The sequence below is a fragment of the Cyclopterus lumpus genome, chromosome 13, assembly GCF_009769545.1.
Source record: "Cyclopterus lumpus isolate fCycLum1 chromosome 13, fCycLum1.pri, whole genome shotgun sequence".
Taxonomy (NCBI): Eukaryota; Metazoa; Chordata; class Actinopteri; order Perciformes; family Cyclopteridae; genus Cyclopterus; species Cyclopterus lumpus.
This window is the reverse complement of record NC_046978.1, coordinates 5,672,058-5,691,138: the sequence shown is the minus strand read 5'-3', so window position 1 is coordinate 5,691,138 and position 19,081 is coordinate 5,672,058. Positions and strand designations below refer to the sequence as shown.

General features: G+C 40.9%; 1 protein-coding gene across 1 annotated transcript in view; it reads right to left on the bottom strand.

The window, feature by feature from the left end:
- Positions 1–19,081, bottom strand: part of ppm1lb (protein phosphatase, Mg2+/Mn2+ dependent, 1Lb) — a 38,482-nt gene that overhangs the window by 4,686 nt on the left and 14,715 nt on the right. The window contains exon 2 of the mRNA XM_034548872.1: positions 6,253–6,469. Coding sequence (XP_034404763.1) covers positions 6,253–6,469 — 217 coding nt within the window. The remainder of the gene's footprint in view (positions 1–6,252; positions 6,470–19,081) is intronic.

Here is a 19,081-nt window from a genome sequence, read left to right as displayed (position 1 = left end):
ACCAAATTTAAAGGCAGTCCATCTAATAGTTGTTGAGAGATTTCACTCAAAAACATTGAATGTTAACCTAATTTTAGCGCTAGAGGACCGGGTCAGGGGATCACTAACTAAGTAGGGATCATCATCTGCAGTCCATAAATGTCTGTACAAAAACATCCATGCAATCCATCGAATAATTGTTGAGATATTTCACTTTAGACCAAAGTGGTGGACCATCTGACACACCGATATTGCCATTCCTAGAGCCATGATGGCCAAAATAATCCAATATTGCCCTTAACGGGTCCTGCTTTCAAATTCAACTCGTGGTATGTTTTGTCATGCCACCCAACCCTAAATATAGCAACCTTAATTAAAAATAATTAATTAAGTAATCTGGGGAGAACAATTGCCTCCTTCCCTCCTCCACTATAGTAAAGCACATGAATCATATGCAAACATTGCAAAAGCTCTTTGAAGTAACTTTTCCTCTCTTTGTTTAGCTTCCCAGTCAGGCAGAACAGAGTCTGGACTCAGAATCTGAGGCTTATTGTGTGAGATCCAAAGTCATGTAGAGAAAGAACAGATCTGCCTGTTTGGCCATCTGCTCACACAGAGAAAAGACAAAACTAGAGAGGGAGAGGGAGGGTCTTTTTGGTCCGGACCACCCGGACAGAGAGAGAGAGGGAGACGGTAAAATATGACCCGGAGGTAAAAGGTAAGGCTCACACAAAGCTGGTTTAAAAGCCATCGCAAGAATGTGGTTGACCTACACAATTTTGAGACTTGGGCACAGATGAAGACGGGCGCATTGTCATTGATGTCCCAGACATTGATGATGATATCGGCGAAGCCCGTCAGACCTAAATGTCCACATCTCGGTGGTATGTTGACTGTCTGGACAGTTTATGTCTCAGACGGTTGGTGTTAAGCTGAATGAAATAAATCCATCTTTACCATGAATGGTCCTCCCATCCAGTTACTCTGTGCTACCCCTGAGCTGGCACAGTATGTGAGAAATTAGGGGGGGGAAGAGGATGAAATAAAGAATACGAGTTGAGCAGGGTGTGGAGAGCGAGGAGAGAAGGGGAGAAATGAGGAAAAAAGAGAAAAGAGCTCACTTCTCAGCAGGACAAATATTTTATTGTTTTTAATGATTTTTATTATTCTCATTTATAACTTTGGGTGAGAAAAAGTGATAAACAGGAGGAAAAAAAAGAAGGAAACAGAAAATAACTATGATAAAGAGCACCAGCGGCTCACATGAATGAAGTGCATATTGATGCCACTTAATTGTAAATTACTTACTAAATCCATTTCTATTAGTTACATCAGTGTATGCCTCCCCAATCCTGCTGCACGTGCCTATAGCTGCCACTGCAATGTGCCATGCTGTCCAGCTAATTATCCTTATCTAGTTCACATGGCAATAGAGATAATAGACTGAGGTGCCTTGCTTGCACACTCTTCCCTAATTAGCTCAGCCATGCCAAGCACAAGTTCAGCATTCCCTATTAAAATGGCACAATGGCCTGCATGCACCTTGTGCTCATGATAATTATAGGCTTAGCTTTTGTATCACTTGTATCATTGCACAGATTTACTCTTTCAGAGTTAGCAAAAAACCCTCTGGAGAGTATAAGTGTCCATAAAGCACCAGCAGACGTCCCATGGATTTATGTTCTTAACTGAGCTGCTTGGCATTTAGGTGAAAATGAGAGGGCAGGACTGCCACCACCCCGTAACCCCGGCTCATTGTCTCAAAGCCGTTCTAAAAAAACACTACCTGCCCACAACAACAAAAACATGTCCCCTAAGAGCCATCCTGTCTTACCTGACCTCCTTGGATTGTTAACATTTATAGCAATCCTATTTTTAGCATTTTGTAGTGAAAAAATAATTTAAAACCACTTTATAAAGTTTGTGCAGCTGTCTGAATTTGCATACTAAATGTCACTATGAAGCTTTGACAATCCCTGCTTTCTATAAAGTATCATTGTTTTTCCATCATTTCCGTTCTATCCTAAATAACTATAGCTGCCTCTGGGCCAGCCTCAGCCTTTTTGAAGCCTTAAGTGAGATTTTGCTTTGGGCTCCTGTTTACATTTGAACCAATTATTCCTCCAGAGTGCTTCTTGTTCCTTTCAATTCTTATGATACACATTGGTTTCTTTTTTTCTTCATCATAAACTGCAGTGGCATTATGGTCATATATGGGCAAAGCATGTGATCTGACAGGCCTATCTATGGATCTAAGTATCTCCTCTAATTATGCACAACAGTGAAAGCAACTTTGTGGGTCAGGAAGCGGTTTAAAAGAGTAATCAGGCAATTTAGCATTGCACCTGCTGTAACATTGCTGGACTCCCGATGGATAGTTTTTTTTAGAAAAGGTTCAAAGTTGATGCAGCAGAGCCAGAGATTTTAAAACAATTCAGCCCGACAACTGACCATTCAGTGAGAGATTCAGGTGCATTATGTTCGTAGCGGGAGCTCACTTCTATTTTAACTGCACACCCCAGAAATTTGCAGTCTTCAACTCCAACCAACGTCGCCCAACCTTTTTCATGTAATCAATAGCCCCCAAGACCTGGAAGTCAGTAGAGTTCCCCTTGAAGATAATCAATCTCCTTCCTATTCACACAACCAACTGGTTGCAGAAACATAACAAAACCTCTGTGCCTGGAGTCCTTACACATTTAAACAACGTATAACATAAAAATATTATTTATGTGGATGTCAGACAGTCAGACCACAACAGCAAGAACTGCTTTAAAGTGTGCCTGGTTCAGGAAACTGAGGCATTAGACATTTTAAAGTCTGCTGCAAAAGAACACTGCAATGATGAGCTGTGTTATTATAGAACAGTAACTGGCATATATCAGATGCCAGAGCCAGTCAACATTATGTGCATGTGGCCAGGCTACACGTCTCCCAGTTCACTTTTGTCTATACTCCACATTAATAAACCTTTAAAATAGAATATCACATGTAAGCTTTTGCATATTCTTTGATTTAACTGAACTTGATATCCTGCAGACATACGTCTGCAGGATATCAAGTTCAAGTTTGTGTTGCCAGAGGCTGTAGCATTTGGGAACATATTCCGTAAAGCAGGACCTAAAATACAGTCAAGGCACTTTATTATTGATTGCTATCAAGCATATAAAGTTTGATCCATTTTGTAATCCTTTTTTCTACACCTACACATCTTTTATCTATTTCAACAGACCAACTTTCAAAAACGCCTCACTGGATCTTATTCTGTAACAAACAGCACTGTGAGTGAGCGAACCACAGACAGAGCTACACACACAAATAAACAACACCAAGCAGTCTCAGCTAATGATATCCATACTCACAGCAAGCAGTACACTTTGGGTTGGAAAAACACCAACCGTTGCTTTGTCCCTATTCCAGTTACACAACACAGACTCAGATAATTGTGTTTGGTCTTATTATGATTAAAAAAGTAAATGTCATCAATTCCTCAGCTCCACGAGAACCTTTAGGTCCATTTTTATCAAGTTACTGAAGCCAAAGGCATCTATTTAGATGTGTTCACTACTGTAACATGAATCAGATAAGGTTGTAATAATAAGTAAGTTAAGAATTGTTCTACCCACAGTTACTTTAGTGATTAACAACAAAAGTCAGAACGATAACGTTCACATAACTGGGGCTTTGGGACCAGTTTTGGCATCATTATTTGGTGCCACATCAGTCCAAATTGCGTTGCTCTCTTATCGACAAACATAGTTAATTTAAGGAGATAACACTGACGAGTTTGAACTAACCACTGCAAACAGACTTGGTGTGAGCAGACATTAAGTTTGGGGGAATGGAATGTAAAGCGTTTCTTAAAGTAATGAGATTAATACCATTAGAGTCAGAGTCATAGCTATAACAAAACCACAATGTCAACATTCTGCTAAAAATAATCATAACAACAAACAAATGCAAAGCTGAAAAAAGCAGAAAGTAAATGACTGGTATTTAACAAAATTGAGAGTTTTGAGAACATTTATATCGTCTCTGGCACTTGAGGAAAGCCTGATTAACATTTCTACCTACCAAAGAGGCAGTAAGTTATTATAGGGCTATATTCTATAACAATACAGTTTCTTACAATAAAATATCAATGTTGCTTTCTGGGAGTTCAGCCTTTTGCCCCTAAGACACTAAAATTATGCAATGTGTGTGTTCATGTCGATTGCTGTATGTGTGAAGACGGCTCATTCTCTACGCATTCACTGTTTTATCTCACCTGTCCATAAAACATTATTTTATAATTTAGTGAATAAATAAGAGTAGACAGTATGTTTAATTCCTGGTGTGTAAGAAAACATTTTGTATTTTTCCACATTCTGTATATTTTTGTCTTGCAGAAGGCAGATGACGAAAATCCTGCAATCTTAACCATTCCTATTGTGCTATATTGCTGCTTGTAACAATAACGAATGAGTGTTGGACTAATGCACTACTGGACACTACTGTGTGCTTGCGTGGGTTCAAACGTGTGCCGAGAGACATAAGGTTAGTGCTAACAGAATACCACGCCGCATTACGGAGACTGTTTCCATAACAGACTGAGCTCCTGGATATTCCATCAAAGTCACATCTCTCTTATCTTTCTTTCAAGCGCTTTTGTTAGCTGATAAACAACAGAGGGATGAATGAACAGGGCGGTAAATCTGATACGCTGTTGTCCTAGGAACTGGCTGCTGAATTGAGAGTGAGTCCTTCTATTTTCCCCTCTCTCTCTTCCTCCCCTGCCAGCTTAATTTAGGCCCTGATTGCAATAGAAAGCAGGCAGCTGTGCACCCTCAATGGTGCAATTGTTTAATCAGATACAGGGACAAGAATGCACAACAATGACCTGATCAGCAGATCACCAATCTGCAGCATGTCACATTTTCTGTTCGGTAATAATCAACGGTTGCCTCCAGGTCTTGAGATTCTAATTCTTCACTTTAATCATCAGTTTATCATACGACCCATTGTTCTCTAGAGGATGTGAGGCCTTCTCAATGGCCCTTTCATACCAAAGACCCCCTCAACAAACAGCTGTCTGTGCAGGTTGTCTGGTTACACTGTTCATGGCTTTTACTCGCGTTGCTGTGTTCAAAGTATCTAAGCAATTAACTTAGCGATTATAACGTTGTTACTATTAACTATATGTGTGATGGGAATAGCCTTGAAGCTAAAACTAGGAATGACAACACTATGCATCTCTGTCATGGAGGAGAAAGCACATGCAACACATTAATCTGTTGCAACTACCTTCCTGCTAATGACTGTGATGTTTACAAGACCGACTATAAACAGGTTTTTATCCTGGTCATAATCTATTCTCTACGGTCATAATCTTAAAAACAAGGCCGTTATGGAGTCAACAAATATTTAAATGAATGAAGCCTAAATGAGAACATGGACCCAAAAAGGTCCGATCTGAATCGACTAACTCTGCTCTGGGACTTTTTGTTCTCTTCCTTCTCTATACCAAAGGTTTCTTTTGGTCGATTCAGATCAGACCTTTTGGGTCCATGTTCTCATCCTCATCACCCTTTGAATGCCCGCTTTCTGTTTGTCCCTTTCCCGTCTTCCTTATCGTCCACTCTTCAGTTTGCCTCCTTCACAGGTCTCTCATCCCTCTCTACTGTATAGCTCTTACCAGCAAAATGTCCTCCTTCCCTTTGACCCTTCTCCTACCGCTTTCCATCCATCCCTACTGCTCCCTCTCTCTCTCTCTGCCTCTCTTCAGAGATAATTACGAGCCTTGTGAAGATCAGCTTGTATTTAAACAGCTGAATAAGCACAGCCTGGGGGTGCTGACAGTCACTATTCAACAATAGTCAAGTGGAGTAGAAAATAATAGCATGGGTGCAGCTTTATAGGGCACATTTAAAACATCGCTCTGCACGAACTGCCGCTTTATTATTTATTACTGGGGTCCCCCAGTAATGAGCGTCACTTGTGGTTAAAATCCATCTGTATGTGGCCTCTGCGCTCTATTGTGGCCACACATTCAAGCTGATATACTGCATGCAAACACTTAGGTCACTACTAATTAATGGTCCAGTGTCGTAGCATCTAGACAACCAAAACCACTGTCGGACAAATATCCCCAAATTGTCATACATGCAAGAACTTGCACAAATGTATGCATGGGTACATTTGAGTATATCATCATTATGTGTATGTGCTTTTTACAGTTTGGGGGGGATCCAACCTTTTGTGGTGTAGAACTAACAAATACGCACACACACACACCTGCTTCATTATAAGTGGCAGAGAGCTTGTCCAGCATTTCTCTATCCAAAGTCAAAATCTGCTGCTCCAGGATGGAAGGGTAGGACAGGCCGCCCCTCTCCTTCTTTTCATCTTTCTCCTTGTCTTTTTCTCTGTCTCGCTCCCTCTCCCGTTCGTAGGTCAGTAGCTGCTGGCGGAGCGCCTCCGGCAGGTGGGCTTTAGCAAAGTCAGCAGCAGCCTGAGAGCAGAGGGAGACAGAAGAAGAATTATTGGGCTGCAGATAAAAATCTGTTTGCTCAAAACACTATCAGATGTGTTACCAAATCTATTCTGACCTTCACATTGATGAAGTGTGGTTTTCTTTTTAAGCGGTCTATGTTCAAGCAGTATATTAATCAAAACAAAGAAATCTACAATAATTGTGATAACTTAAAAATCAAAAAAACAAAATGGCAAATATTGTTTGGTTACAGATTCTCAAATATGATAATTTGCTGCCTTTATACAGTTGATGTAGTTGTAAATGTATTATGTTTGGCTATTAGACTTTTTAATTATGTTTGTTTTACAGACTAAACAATGAATCAGTGGGTCAATAGAAACAATTGGTAGTTGCAGCCCTAATGCTGAGGCCATATTCTAATATATGGATGAGGTGTAGAATTATAGATCAACTAATCATTTAAGATCAGCAGAGGTGTAATGAAAACCTGACTGCCAATAATATCAGGTTTAAAAAGGAGTTATTCTGGGAAAGACACCATAAAAATACAGATATTGATACAGAATATTCATCTTGTAAATTAGTGCCCATTTAGAAAAGAAAAGAAAAACGTATATACATTCAATACACTCACAGTATATTCTAGTAAAGTGGCAAACACAGGTTACAGGTTACAGATACAGTAACCGGATTGTCCTTTCCTTCTTGCCAAAGCAGATGAATCACAGATAAACAGAGAGGAAGAAAGAAAAAGTGTGTAGCCAACCAAACGCACACAAGCTCACACTTGCACCCCGCTGTGGCATTGCGCTGAGCCAGAGAAACTGTATCCTCACCCCTATCCATTTTACTCTACAGATAACACCAACTAAATCTTCTCACACATCCCCACCGGCGTTTCCAAGCAAATAATGCCTCCCTCTGCTGGCTCAGTGCCAAACAGCGAAGACAAGCCAGTCCAAGGTCACAAAGTTCAACAAGTTCCAAGCACACGTCAGATAGTATTCTGCTGACATGCCACTGATCTGCAGCATTTATATACTGTAGCTCATATTTCAGACCTGGTTTGTAGAAAGTCTAACTAGCCCGCAGGATTAAGAAAAGAGAATGAGACAGTTTAGACTGCAGAAGAGAAAAGGTTTTAATTTCCTGCCGCTTAATATGATGACTTCCCCCATCTCCTCCAATGACACCCAAATGCTTCCAATTTTCCATTTCCCAAAGTCCCTTCTCTCTGGTTCCATGGAGATGTTCAGTCCAAAATCACCATGGATCTTTCTGACATTCCTCTCTCTTGTCTGAAGACAATCACAGTTGACATACCTTCATCCTGCTGTTACCATGCAAAAAGCGGGAGTCATAAAAGGAGTTCGAAGGTAAATAAATAAATAAATAAATAGAACAAGAAGAATTTTGTCTGCTTGGGTTATTGCTGTGCCAATTACCGAGCAGTTTAATTGTCTGCCTGTGCATCCTTTTCAACCCCTTTCCAGCTACATTCCTCTTGACCATTTAACTGCGACCAATCTTTGTGACTGCATGTGTGTCACAGCTTGCAGAGACAGCCTTGACAGAATGGGAAGTAGAGGCTAAGTCTCGATTATCGGACAATCTAACCCACTGGCTAACCCGATCGACACATCAAACACCTGGCTGCAGCTTCTGCACCGGCTTAGAGGATGAAAAGAGGGACGGGTGGATGAGTGAGGGATAGAAGGGATGGATGGGGATGAAGACTGTGGGATTGGGGGATGAAGACAAGATGGCATAGTAATACGTGAGGGAACAAAATGGTTGATAAGATTAGGGGTTGGCATAGGAGAACAACGGAGGAATGCAGGAAGAGCTACTGGATGAGAGAGTAAAACCCGAATAAAATAGAGCTATTCCTACCAAAAGAGACATCGATAGTGGTTAAGGCAGCACATGTCAAGAACTAAAATGATTTGCCTTCTGATGCACAGAGGTGGAGAAAGAAAAAATGTGAAAGGGAGGTGAAAGAAAGACAAACACAAGTTATGTCTACATTCAGTTTTGGTCACCAAAACACATTGTGTGTATCCTTGAGGTCTGATAAACGTGTTGAATGTATTTACAAAGCATCATTTACTTTAAATCATCCTTTCATCTTCTTTCCTGTCTTCGTTGGTGCATTATCGCCATTGATCAGTGAAATAGCGTGAGACCAACAGCAGGATGTGAATTGTGCCCGATGTGCAGAGTGCAAACAAAACCGGGACCCGATTGCAATAACATCGTTTTATACCTACTAGTTGTCAGAACTCCACAGTTTACATTAAAACTACTGTGTAACCACAAAACCCCCAAAAGGGTTTTTTTTAAGTAAAAAAAGTTTCACTTTAAGCCATACTGCAAGATGAATAACTTAGATAGATAGATAAATAGATAGATAAGTACTTTATTGATCCCCTAAGGGAAATTCAGGATCCAAGTAGCTCCAAACATCACACAAACATAATATACACATACACACTATTAAACTATTAAAAAAAGATTGTCCAAAAAATTAAAACATTATTAGGAGTCCAGGCTGGGGGTGGAGGAGGAGGGGGGTGAATGATGGTACCGTAGAGTGGATGGCTTTCATTGTCCATGATGGTGAGCAGTTTGGAGAGGGTCCTTTTGTCGGCGACTGAAGTGATGCACTCCAGTTCAGCACCAACCACAGAGCCAGCTTTCTTCACCAGCCTATCAAGTCGCCCTGCATAGGCTGCTGAAGAAAGTTGGTTCTGTGGTTGGTGCTGAACTGTCAATCAGCTTCTAAATGCTCCACAATATTCACAAGATACCGAGGTTGGTAGCTTTTGTCTGTCTTCTGTTTGGTACTTTAGAGCTTCTACACTGAAAATGCCTTTCTACTGCAGTTGAAAATGCAGAAAAGGTGAGAATTGATCAAAGTTAAGTTAATTGATAGCTAATCAATTTATATTTTACTGAATAAAATGTAAGGAAATAAAACAATAATAATGTTGAATATTGCCAATGTTTTTGCTTTATAATTTACCACACACACACACACTAAACATTTCCCTCAATCACATCGCCAGCCTGGCAGAAATGAGGGAAGTCATCTGAGTTTTCCTTTAGAAATCACCCTGGGGGAGTTTCATAACCGAAGTACAAAAATCTCTTTGTGCGGTCTCTCTGACAGATCAAGCAGGCAGATGGAGAGAAGAAGAAAAAGCAGAACAGAAGGGGAAGAGACCGAGGAGGAGAGTAAGAGCTATTCAATAGCATCGCTCAAGCACATCATTAAAGAAAGAAAGAGAGAGACAGTCTCCCCGGCTTACAGAAGTTACAGAAAACCATCAGAGCTGTAAAATACAGAGAAAGCAGTGGATTCTAGATAATAGTAGAGGAAGTCTGCAAAAATATTTCTCTTCGTCGTCTTGATTTCCTATTCACAACTTTTAAATTACAAATCACAAGGCTGATACATTTTCAAAAGTCTACTCCCAGTATGCAATGACTAAACTTATATTTGCTTAATGCTACAGAGATATCATTTGCCTTTAAATGAACGAGGAAACAAATAGATTATATTGATACTTAAACCGGGCTGGTGCTCTAGAGACAATGTGCTAACTGCAGAGGTGTCGTATATCTCTCCTCAGTATGACATTGCAGAGCTTAGTGTGTCCACAGCGCCGTGGAGAGCGTGAGCACAGAGCCCTAATTGAATTATGTCACACCTGAGCTTTGTATGCGTCAATGCTATGTACAGGTTGTGAGTGGGAGAGTGTGTTACAGGAATAGAAGCCCTCTCATTTGTACTTAAATAGGAATGTGAAGAAGGCAAACACCACTTGGGTTCAGTGCACTAGAACACACTCGTCATTTGAAAGGTTGAGAATTTAAATTTTTTCTTGACATTGGAAACAACAAAACAATTTCACCCCAAAGTCCATTTAAGAGCCATGTTTGGAGCCCAGCTTCAACACAGAAAAATAACTGTAGATTTTCTTTCACTTGTTTTTAGAAAAACTAATTTAGCTTCCTGTGCAGTGTGAGCCTGCAGCCAGATTGGAAATGTTTGTGTGGCCTTGTGAACACCCCCTTGCGCCCAAACACAGATTTTACCCAAGCATCCCAAAACTATTTAACTTTCCCAGCTCCTAAATCTCTCCTAAAACCACAACAAACATTCAGAGCACAGATGGGCTCAGGGATGGAGGGCTGGGGTGCTGCTGTGAACATCAAATCTCCTTTAGATGCAAACACACATACAATCACATCGCTACATTAGCTCAAGAAACATTCAAAAATAAACCACTCCGAGAAAAAACATTCATATTCAAATACCGGTCATGTCTCAGAGGGTATGTGTAATGGCCAACATCGTGCTGCGTGGCTGACAGCGTAGAGAGAAACATAAATGACTTCTGTAAAGTGAACAAGGATTTCAGATGCGAAAAGCAGAGCTATAAAAGTGGATCAGGACCGGAAAGTTGAATAGAAGCCCATTAAAAGTGCCATGAAATGCTTCAATGCTTTATCCTTGAGAGAGAGAAAGAAATAAAGAAAGAGATAGATAGAGAGAGACAGAGAGATATCGACGTGACATACTGCCTCTTGGCTAAACAGAGTCAGCGCCGGCTCTTTTCCCTCTCTGGCTGTGAAAGAACGACTGGGATGATAAGAACATCTGGTAGTCATAGTTACGGCTGCCAAGGCCTCCAATTGGCTGAACAGCTGTCCCACCTCAGCAGACGTCTCATTCGAAGTCCCCTAAAACTTGAGTTAACACACAAAGCACTGCCCCCCACGAGGACAACAGAGAGCAGTTTGATAGATCATTCAGTTGCCAAAAAAGCAGATTTTACAGCAAAGGTGACCGTCTAGCCACACATACACACACAAACACACACACCTCGTAAAGTGAAGGGAACTACACGCACACACCTCGTAAAGTGAAGGGAACTACACAAAGTCGATTTGCATTCAGGCAGTGAACAGAGCCAAAGCCATCAGTCTGCCTCGACACTCGCAATACACACAACTTGGAGTGAGATCTCACCGCATGTCCTTCCTGTGACAGCCAGGTCCCGAAGAGGTGAAAACTCAGATTAAACCTAAACAGTCTATTAGCCTCACCTCGAAGTAAGAGCACCCGACAGTGTCTACGGCCTGGTCATCGACTCAATAATAGACCGATGTTTAGTTTATAGAAAGGAGGCTCGGCATAATTTCCAAAGCTCGGTGGTGCCAGAACATGATTCATATTACTGCTGGAGCATGCAGCGATTTGAGCTGCTTGTATTACAGCCTGATCAATACTGGATATTTGTAGACGATATCGATACTGATATCTGAGTAATAGAACAATATATTGCCTGATGACTATTATTTTAATGCACACCTGTGTGTCAAGGATACCTTGAATTGATGTGATCAAGATATGTACTGAGTGAGATATTTTGCATATATTTATGTCCCAGTCATTTTAACACATTGGCTGATGAGCTCAGTAATTTGGCAAAGCCTCTATGCCTCAGCTTCAAATTTAGAAGAAAATAAAACCTCTCTAGTAAAGAGAGTTTAAGCTTTGACAACACCATCTTAACTCACTAGCTTCTTTTAGAGCTTTCAACCGCATCTCAACACTAAGGTGTCATGCAACCCCCATGAACAAAAAAAAACATCACACATTTATTTTTAATTTCCATACAAAGAATTTGTCTTGGCGGGTGGTGCATAACATTGGACAATAAGACACATAAACAGTGCAAGAAGTATGAATATGTTCAATTTATAATTAAATGTACAATAGAATATACAATTAAAATAAAGTGCACAGGTAAACAGATAACAATACTCTACACAAGTGTACTGTAGACTTAAGACTTTCCTGTTTAATAGTGCTTATAGTTAGGGCTGAATCAGGTTTGCCCTGGTCGAGCCCCTTGATATGCTGCTATAGGCTTATAGGCTGCTGGGGGATGTTTTAGGATACACTGAGCACCTATCTCCTCTTCTCTCTCTCCTTATGGATGAATTTACATCCCTCCATTGCACCTTATTAACTCTGCTTCCTCCCCGGAGTCGTTGTGACTTCACGTCTCATAGGGTCCATTGGACCTGGCGGTGTCTGATGCCTGGTGAGCCGGTCTCGCGTTGGCCCTGCTGATGCCCCGCCCCCCCTCCTCTCTACCTCCTTCTGTTTCATGGATTGGAGGTCCATTCATATATTGTCATATTCATGTAATGTGTTTATGTAACTCTGTAACTCTGTTCATCTGTACTCATGACATCTATTGCATCTGTCCATCCGGGGAGAGGGATCCTCCTCTGTTGCTCTCCTGAAGGTTTCTTCCCTTTTTTCCCTGTGAAATGTTATTTTTTGAGTTTTCCTGATCCGATGTGAGGTCCTGGGACAGGGATGTCGTATGTGTACATATTGTAAAGCCATCTGAGGCAAATTTGTAATTTGTGATATTGGGCTATACAAAATAAACTGAATTGAATTGAATACTGCGAGTGTGAAAAGTGTCAAGTGTATTTGAGTATGAAGGGAGTGACCGGTAGGAAATTGTCCTGGGATGACAGAGTCATTGGCTTGTTTCTTTAATATCTAACATCATGCTTAGGCTTTCTTTGAACTCTTTCTCTAACAATGCCAAGCAACCTTTGTCTTTGCCTAATTATCTGCCAGCTCTCTACTGCCCATACAAACCTCCACTGCTGTGCTGTAGAACTAATTACCAGGCTGGATGTACATATTGTTGCTGCATATATGACATAGGCATGGCTTATCTTTTAAAAGAGACATTTCACCAGCAAAAAAATAAAAAAATAAATAGTGGCAGTGGTGAACGAAACATGTGACTTTGTATTCAACTGGAAGCAGCAAATAAAATTGCTGCCATTTACACAGCAAAAGAAAAAAGAAACCATGGAAAATATGGAGATGCCCACGCTGACACATCTCCAGCATGGAAGCAAATAATGATCAGACTACCATCTTGACTACCACTCAAACAGAGCCGTACTAATCGACATGGGTCTGAGTTGTAGCAGTGCTACGGGGGGTATAGTCTTGGGTAGCGCCCCGATATTCATGCGTTTGTGTGTCACAGGTAGACAGACGGAAACTGGGATTTCATTTAGCTCCACATGTTACGCACCTGTCTCACAGAGCGAAAAGGGTGGCAATTACAATAACACCAACTGCCATAAATCAGCACTGGCCACACACTGAGGGTAAAAAGATGGCATGAGGTGAGGGGAAGAGAGCAGAGGTGATCAAATCACTTTAGATGTGCACCCGGGTGGGAAAAATGGAGAGAAAATAGATGACGATGAAAAAGAGAATTGCTTTCTACTCAGATCAGCTTTCAAGTTTCTTGGAGGTGTGTGTGTGACTGATTCTCACACACACACACACACACACACACACACACACACACACACACACACACACACACACACACACACACACACACACACACACACACACACACACACACACACACACACACACACACACACACACACACACACACACACACACACACACACACACACACACACACACACACACACACACACACACACACACACACACACACACACACACACACACACACACACACACACACACACACACACACACACACACAGCATGGAGGTTAGGTTTAGTCTGGATAACCAGCTTCTTTTCCCAAACTAATAGCTCATTTGTTTAGCTCCATTTCAAGCAACACTTCAGCCATGATTAGGGGGTATACACACTAGAACATGATGTCACTGTTACTGTGAGAGTGTTGAGTGGTGTTTTGGGGTTGTGAGCTCAGCAGACTATGCTTTGGATACTTTCTCATCCTCCACTTAGTCTATTATTACCAAGAGCAACCAACAACAACTCATAAACCTACGTCATTACTACAGCTGTAAGTAAATATTACACATTCCTCCTACATTACAGAGCAAATAAGACTTCCCACAAGTCTCCTCTTCCAAATCTCCTTTAAGAAACGACAGACTGATCATAATGGCCGAATAGTAGGGAGCAGGGGGCGGGGCCTGCAGGAACAAATGGAGCAATGCCACCAAGTTGAAGGGTCAACATCTTCTGCACAGATGAGCCTTTGTTTTCAGGGAGGTGAAATGTTGTATTGGTTGTTTAGTGCAAGCCAAGGCATTGTACATCAAGAATGATAGCGTTGTCTGTTTTATTAGTAAAAACTAAATCAGGAAATCGTTCTGATTATATTATGTGACATTAGTCTATTGGTCAGTGTGGAGCTGAAACGATTAATACATTAAATAGATTTTTATTAGGAATTTAAAAGCACAACTACTCAGAAGATTACTAAAAACACTTAATTTCAAAGTGGTCCTCATCGTTATTGACTAGTCCTATTTGAAAACCTTTATTAGATTAACTATAATCTAAAAAAAGGGCAAATTTCAGCATCTCAAATGTGAGGATGTGCTGCTGTTTTCTCTGGTTTATGGCTTTGCACTGTTGTCAGGATAAAACAAGCAATATGAAAACATCCCTCTGAACTGCAAATTAATTGATTAGTTGATAAAAAAAAAAAGTAAATCGACAGAGGAAATCTGTCGATTTACAGCAATCAACTGACGATTGAACAAAATTACAATGGTGGCAATCGGTAGAAATAATCTACATGGACTCCCACTGACAAGTGGAAAGTAAACTGATACGGTCTGAGAACAAGCAGCTGAAAAACTGTTAACTTCGATGCTTATAGAATTATGAGAGGCCGAGTAAATGATCGCACAGTTTCAGAATGATGACTGCTTGTGTTCAGGACTCTGAGGGTTTAGTGAAGCACTTCTCAGATATCCCTCAGCTCAGTCGTCTTTGTGCTGAGGACAGAGCCAGCACTATTTAAAGTAGAGGTTGACCGATTGCATTTTTAATAACCGATATAATAATGAGGAGATAGTGGTTTTCATCAGCTGGAGTTTATGGCACGGTTTACTTCTGCTCCTTTACAGACACCGCTTTTAATAAACCTTTTTTGTCAATTTGAATTGAATCATTAATATGATAACATCCTGAAGTGTGATTTGATGGATTACACCATTGGAATATGTTTATTTACAATGGGCAATGTGCTCTTCTGTGCCTTGTGACTGGCCAGGATTACTACTGTCGTGCGTCCCATTATATTGTTAAAAGCCACTCTTACAAACCATTAATATTTCCGAAGTGAAGAAGATCCCAAAGTCTGCCATTTCATATCACGGATGGATAGTTAAGTGGCTCGATTATTTGGAAGAGAGAACGCCAAATTAGGAAGTAAATTAAAGTAACAGTTGAATGATTTATTTTCCTCTCTGTCTGCCTGTCTAATAGTGTTATATATATTCCAGAGACATTAAATGGGTCAGATTTGTTCTAAGGCTCTCAACGTTTGCGTGCCATTTCATGTATACAGTTCTTTAGAACAGGAGTTAATCGAATGCACACAAATATTTTCTGCAAAAATGGACCTCGTTATGTGTAAAACGCTGATATAGGTCCCTGTGCGACTGTGGACGCTGCACAGCCACAACCAGAGCCCAGTTCCACCAATAAAAATGGTTTGTAAAACCTCCTATCTGTAATTTAAATGATCTAAAACACATTTCCACAGAACAGTAGATGTTGTAACCAAGACTGGATAGAGCTGATCTATAGCTACAAGTAAGAGAAGAGAAAGAGATTAAGACACTAATCAAATATAGATGCTTGGTGTCTCCATAGGCTCGTCCTCTGGCATCCATTAGAATTTCACTTGTCCGTCAGACCCCAAACACCTCTGGTCTATTTATACACACACCCGTGCACAATGTGTGTGCGTGTGGAGTATACTGCTGATATTTTCTTCCTTTTTCCTATGCAGTAAAGCAAGACCTGGGGGAGTTTATCTATGACACCAATCAGCAACAATACTCTTAACATGCAGAGTTAAAATGCTGTCTTCTCATTTTCCCAGTTGTCTGTTTTTGCCTTTATGTTTGCTTACTTTGTTTCAATCTTTTAGTGTTTACAGGCAACGTCTTACATGCAAAGACCTTTAAAATAAGTCCCAATGAAGCTCATAATTCTTGATTAGGAACCTTGCTGGATCTTCTCCTGGGGCTAAGAGGTCCACGTCGAAGTATCATTTAGACATTTATCATATAGGCGTTAGAATTCTTCCTGTCCATGCTGGTTGTCAAAATATCCCTTCCGAATTCAGTTGCAGTGGAAATAATGGGGGACAAAATCCACACTCTGCAACATGAGGCTTCAGGAGTCCAAATTACTCAAAATAAGTGTGTCCTTTAGTACAAAATTCCCGTTTGTGCTTCCCTGGACAGTGTTCTTGTACTTGATTCGTCTAAATGAGACAGCTGAATCCTCCTGGCAGCTTCAGCTGAACTTTAGAGACCATTTTCCACAAAGAACGAGCACTATAGATGTTGCCATTATGTCTTCCATTCAGGATCTTTTCGCAATCAGTGAGGATGATTAGAGCGATCAATAATTATTTTATTACATACGAGTATTGTTTTAAGACATGACAACGACAGATGTGAACAAAATGGGAATTTATGCATTTAATAAAATTATCTTTATTGATGACACTGACATAATAGGGCTGGTCGATATGGCCAACATCTTTTATCCTGATAAAAGGTATTTTCATATCTCAATAATGATATACATCACAATAGATAAATAGTATATTGTTCTAAAATAATCTTTTGTATATTTATTGTTATTCTTAACAGTGATGTTTCATCTCCTACTTTACTGTCACAGAGAGTTTTCTTCATCCATGTGCGCCAAACAAACAGTAGGATGTAACATAGTGACGGACACTGAGTTATGAGAATAGCAGACAGAGGTTTCATAAAGCAAGAGGGTGTTCCTCTCCCTCTTTTGAATGTGGGGCACAAACAGCCTAGAGGAGAAGAGCTAAGTAAATGTCATCTACGCCTCTTTCTGACAAACACACACACTTGGTCATGCACTCAGGGCCTATAATTTCCCTCTGCGCCCACACACAGACTTGGCAAGTGTTCTTATTTGTATTCCTGCGATCTGGAGGCATGCGTTCTCTGGCAGACTGATATATCAACCCCATGAATATTCATTCACTAGAAGCTTCACCAGCCCCCCCTCTCTCACACGGTGATGCGTTCCTAAACAATGCCAACATTCCACATGCACATTATGTCAACACTGAACTGTTGAGAGCTGCCACAGCAGGGTGTTTCACCATAACCTAATGGACCATGTCAGTGTCTTTCTGACATTACACACACACACAAGTGCATCTCGGTCTCTTTCCTGCTGTGATTGAAGCCACTTATCAATCATCTCTTGGTAGATTAATCACATCAGTCTGAATGCTTTTTTATGTTTAAGCAGCCTCATCGAGGAAGCTGAAAAACACACACTTCAGCCATTAAAGACTAAATTAGCTCAAATCCAATTTGATGAAGAATTCCATAAATAATTCAAAAGCTACATTTCTCCACCATTATTGCACTTTTAGGACTGATGCACTGATGTTGTCAACTTCATTGGAATGAGAGTACGAATCTCCCACATCTTTTGTGGGTGGGAAGCTATTAAGGTGCTGGTGGTGGGGAAACCTCTGTCATTGTGCATTCATCATCTCCATCTCCGCTCACCGACTTTCTCTCCTACGCCTTTACGGCTCATTGCTCCTGTGCTTTCTCACTCTCTCTCTCACACACACACACACACACACACACACACACACACACACACACACACACACACACACACACACACACACACACACACACACACACACACACACACACACACACACACACACACACACACACACACACACACACACACACACACACACACACACACACACACACACACACACACACACACACACACACACACACACACACACACACACACACACACACACACACACACACACACACACACACACACACACACACACACACACACACACACACACAGAGAGCTCCTCTGATCTGAAATACCATTTTACATTTATATCCGCTTCACTGCAAGCACCATGCACATCAACATAGTGATATCATATCACTTGGTCTCAGTGAAACCTTGTTCTTGTTCTTTTCTGCCACGGCTTCAATTGAAGGGCTGATCGTGCAGTGTTAATACCAAAGCTGTACTTTGAGAGCAAAGCTAACCACATTTTCTGTTTACAGATTACCACCTCAGTTGTGCATGTGTGTGTTTTATCACACCACAATACCTTCACTACGAGCAAAAGAGAAACAGCAAGATAGAAAAGAAGGAAGGTTACATATTGGAGAAAACACACAGAAGCCCCCTCTCCCCCTCTATCACGTCTTCCAACCAGAGGCTTTGACCAATCCGAGTCGCCACCTATATCAAATAAATACAACTTATAACTGTGGCATAAAGCTGGGCAGACACCAGTATTTCATTAATGCTGTATGTTTTCGTGAACTCCAACTTTACATTCAAATCATCCTTTCTGAAGCACAACATCTTATGACGTTTGCTCTCACACCGACTGAGTGGATCGATCAATGGGTACCCACACTGAACACAAACACGGCAATGCTGAGCCGTTTCATTCATTGACCATTCCAACAAGATGG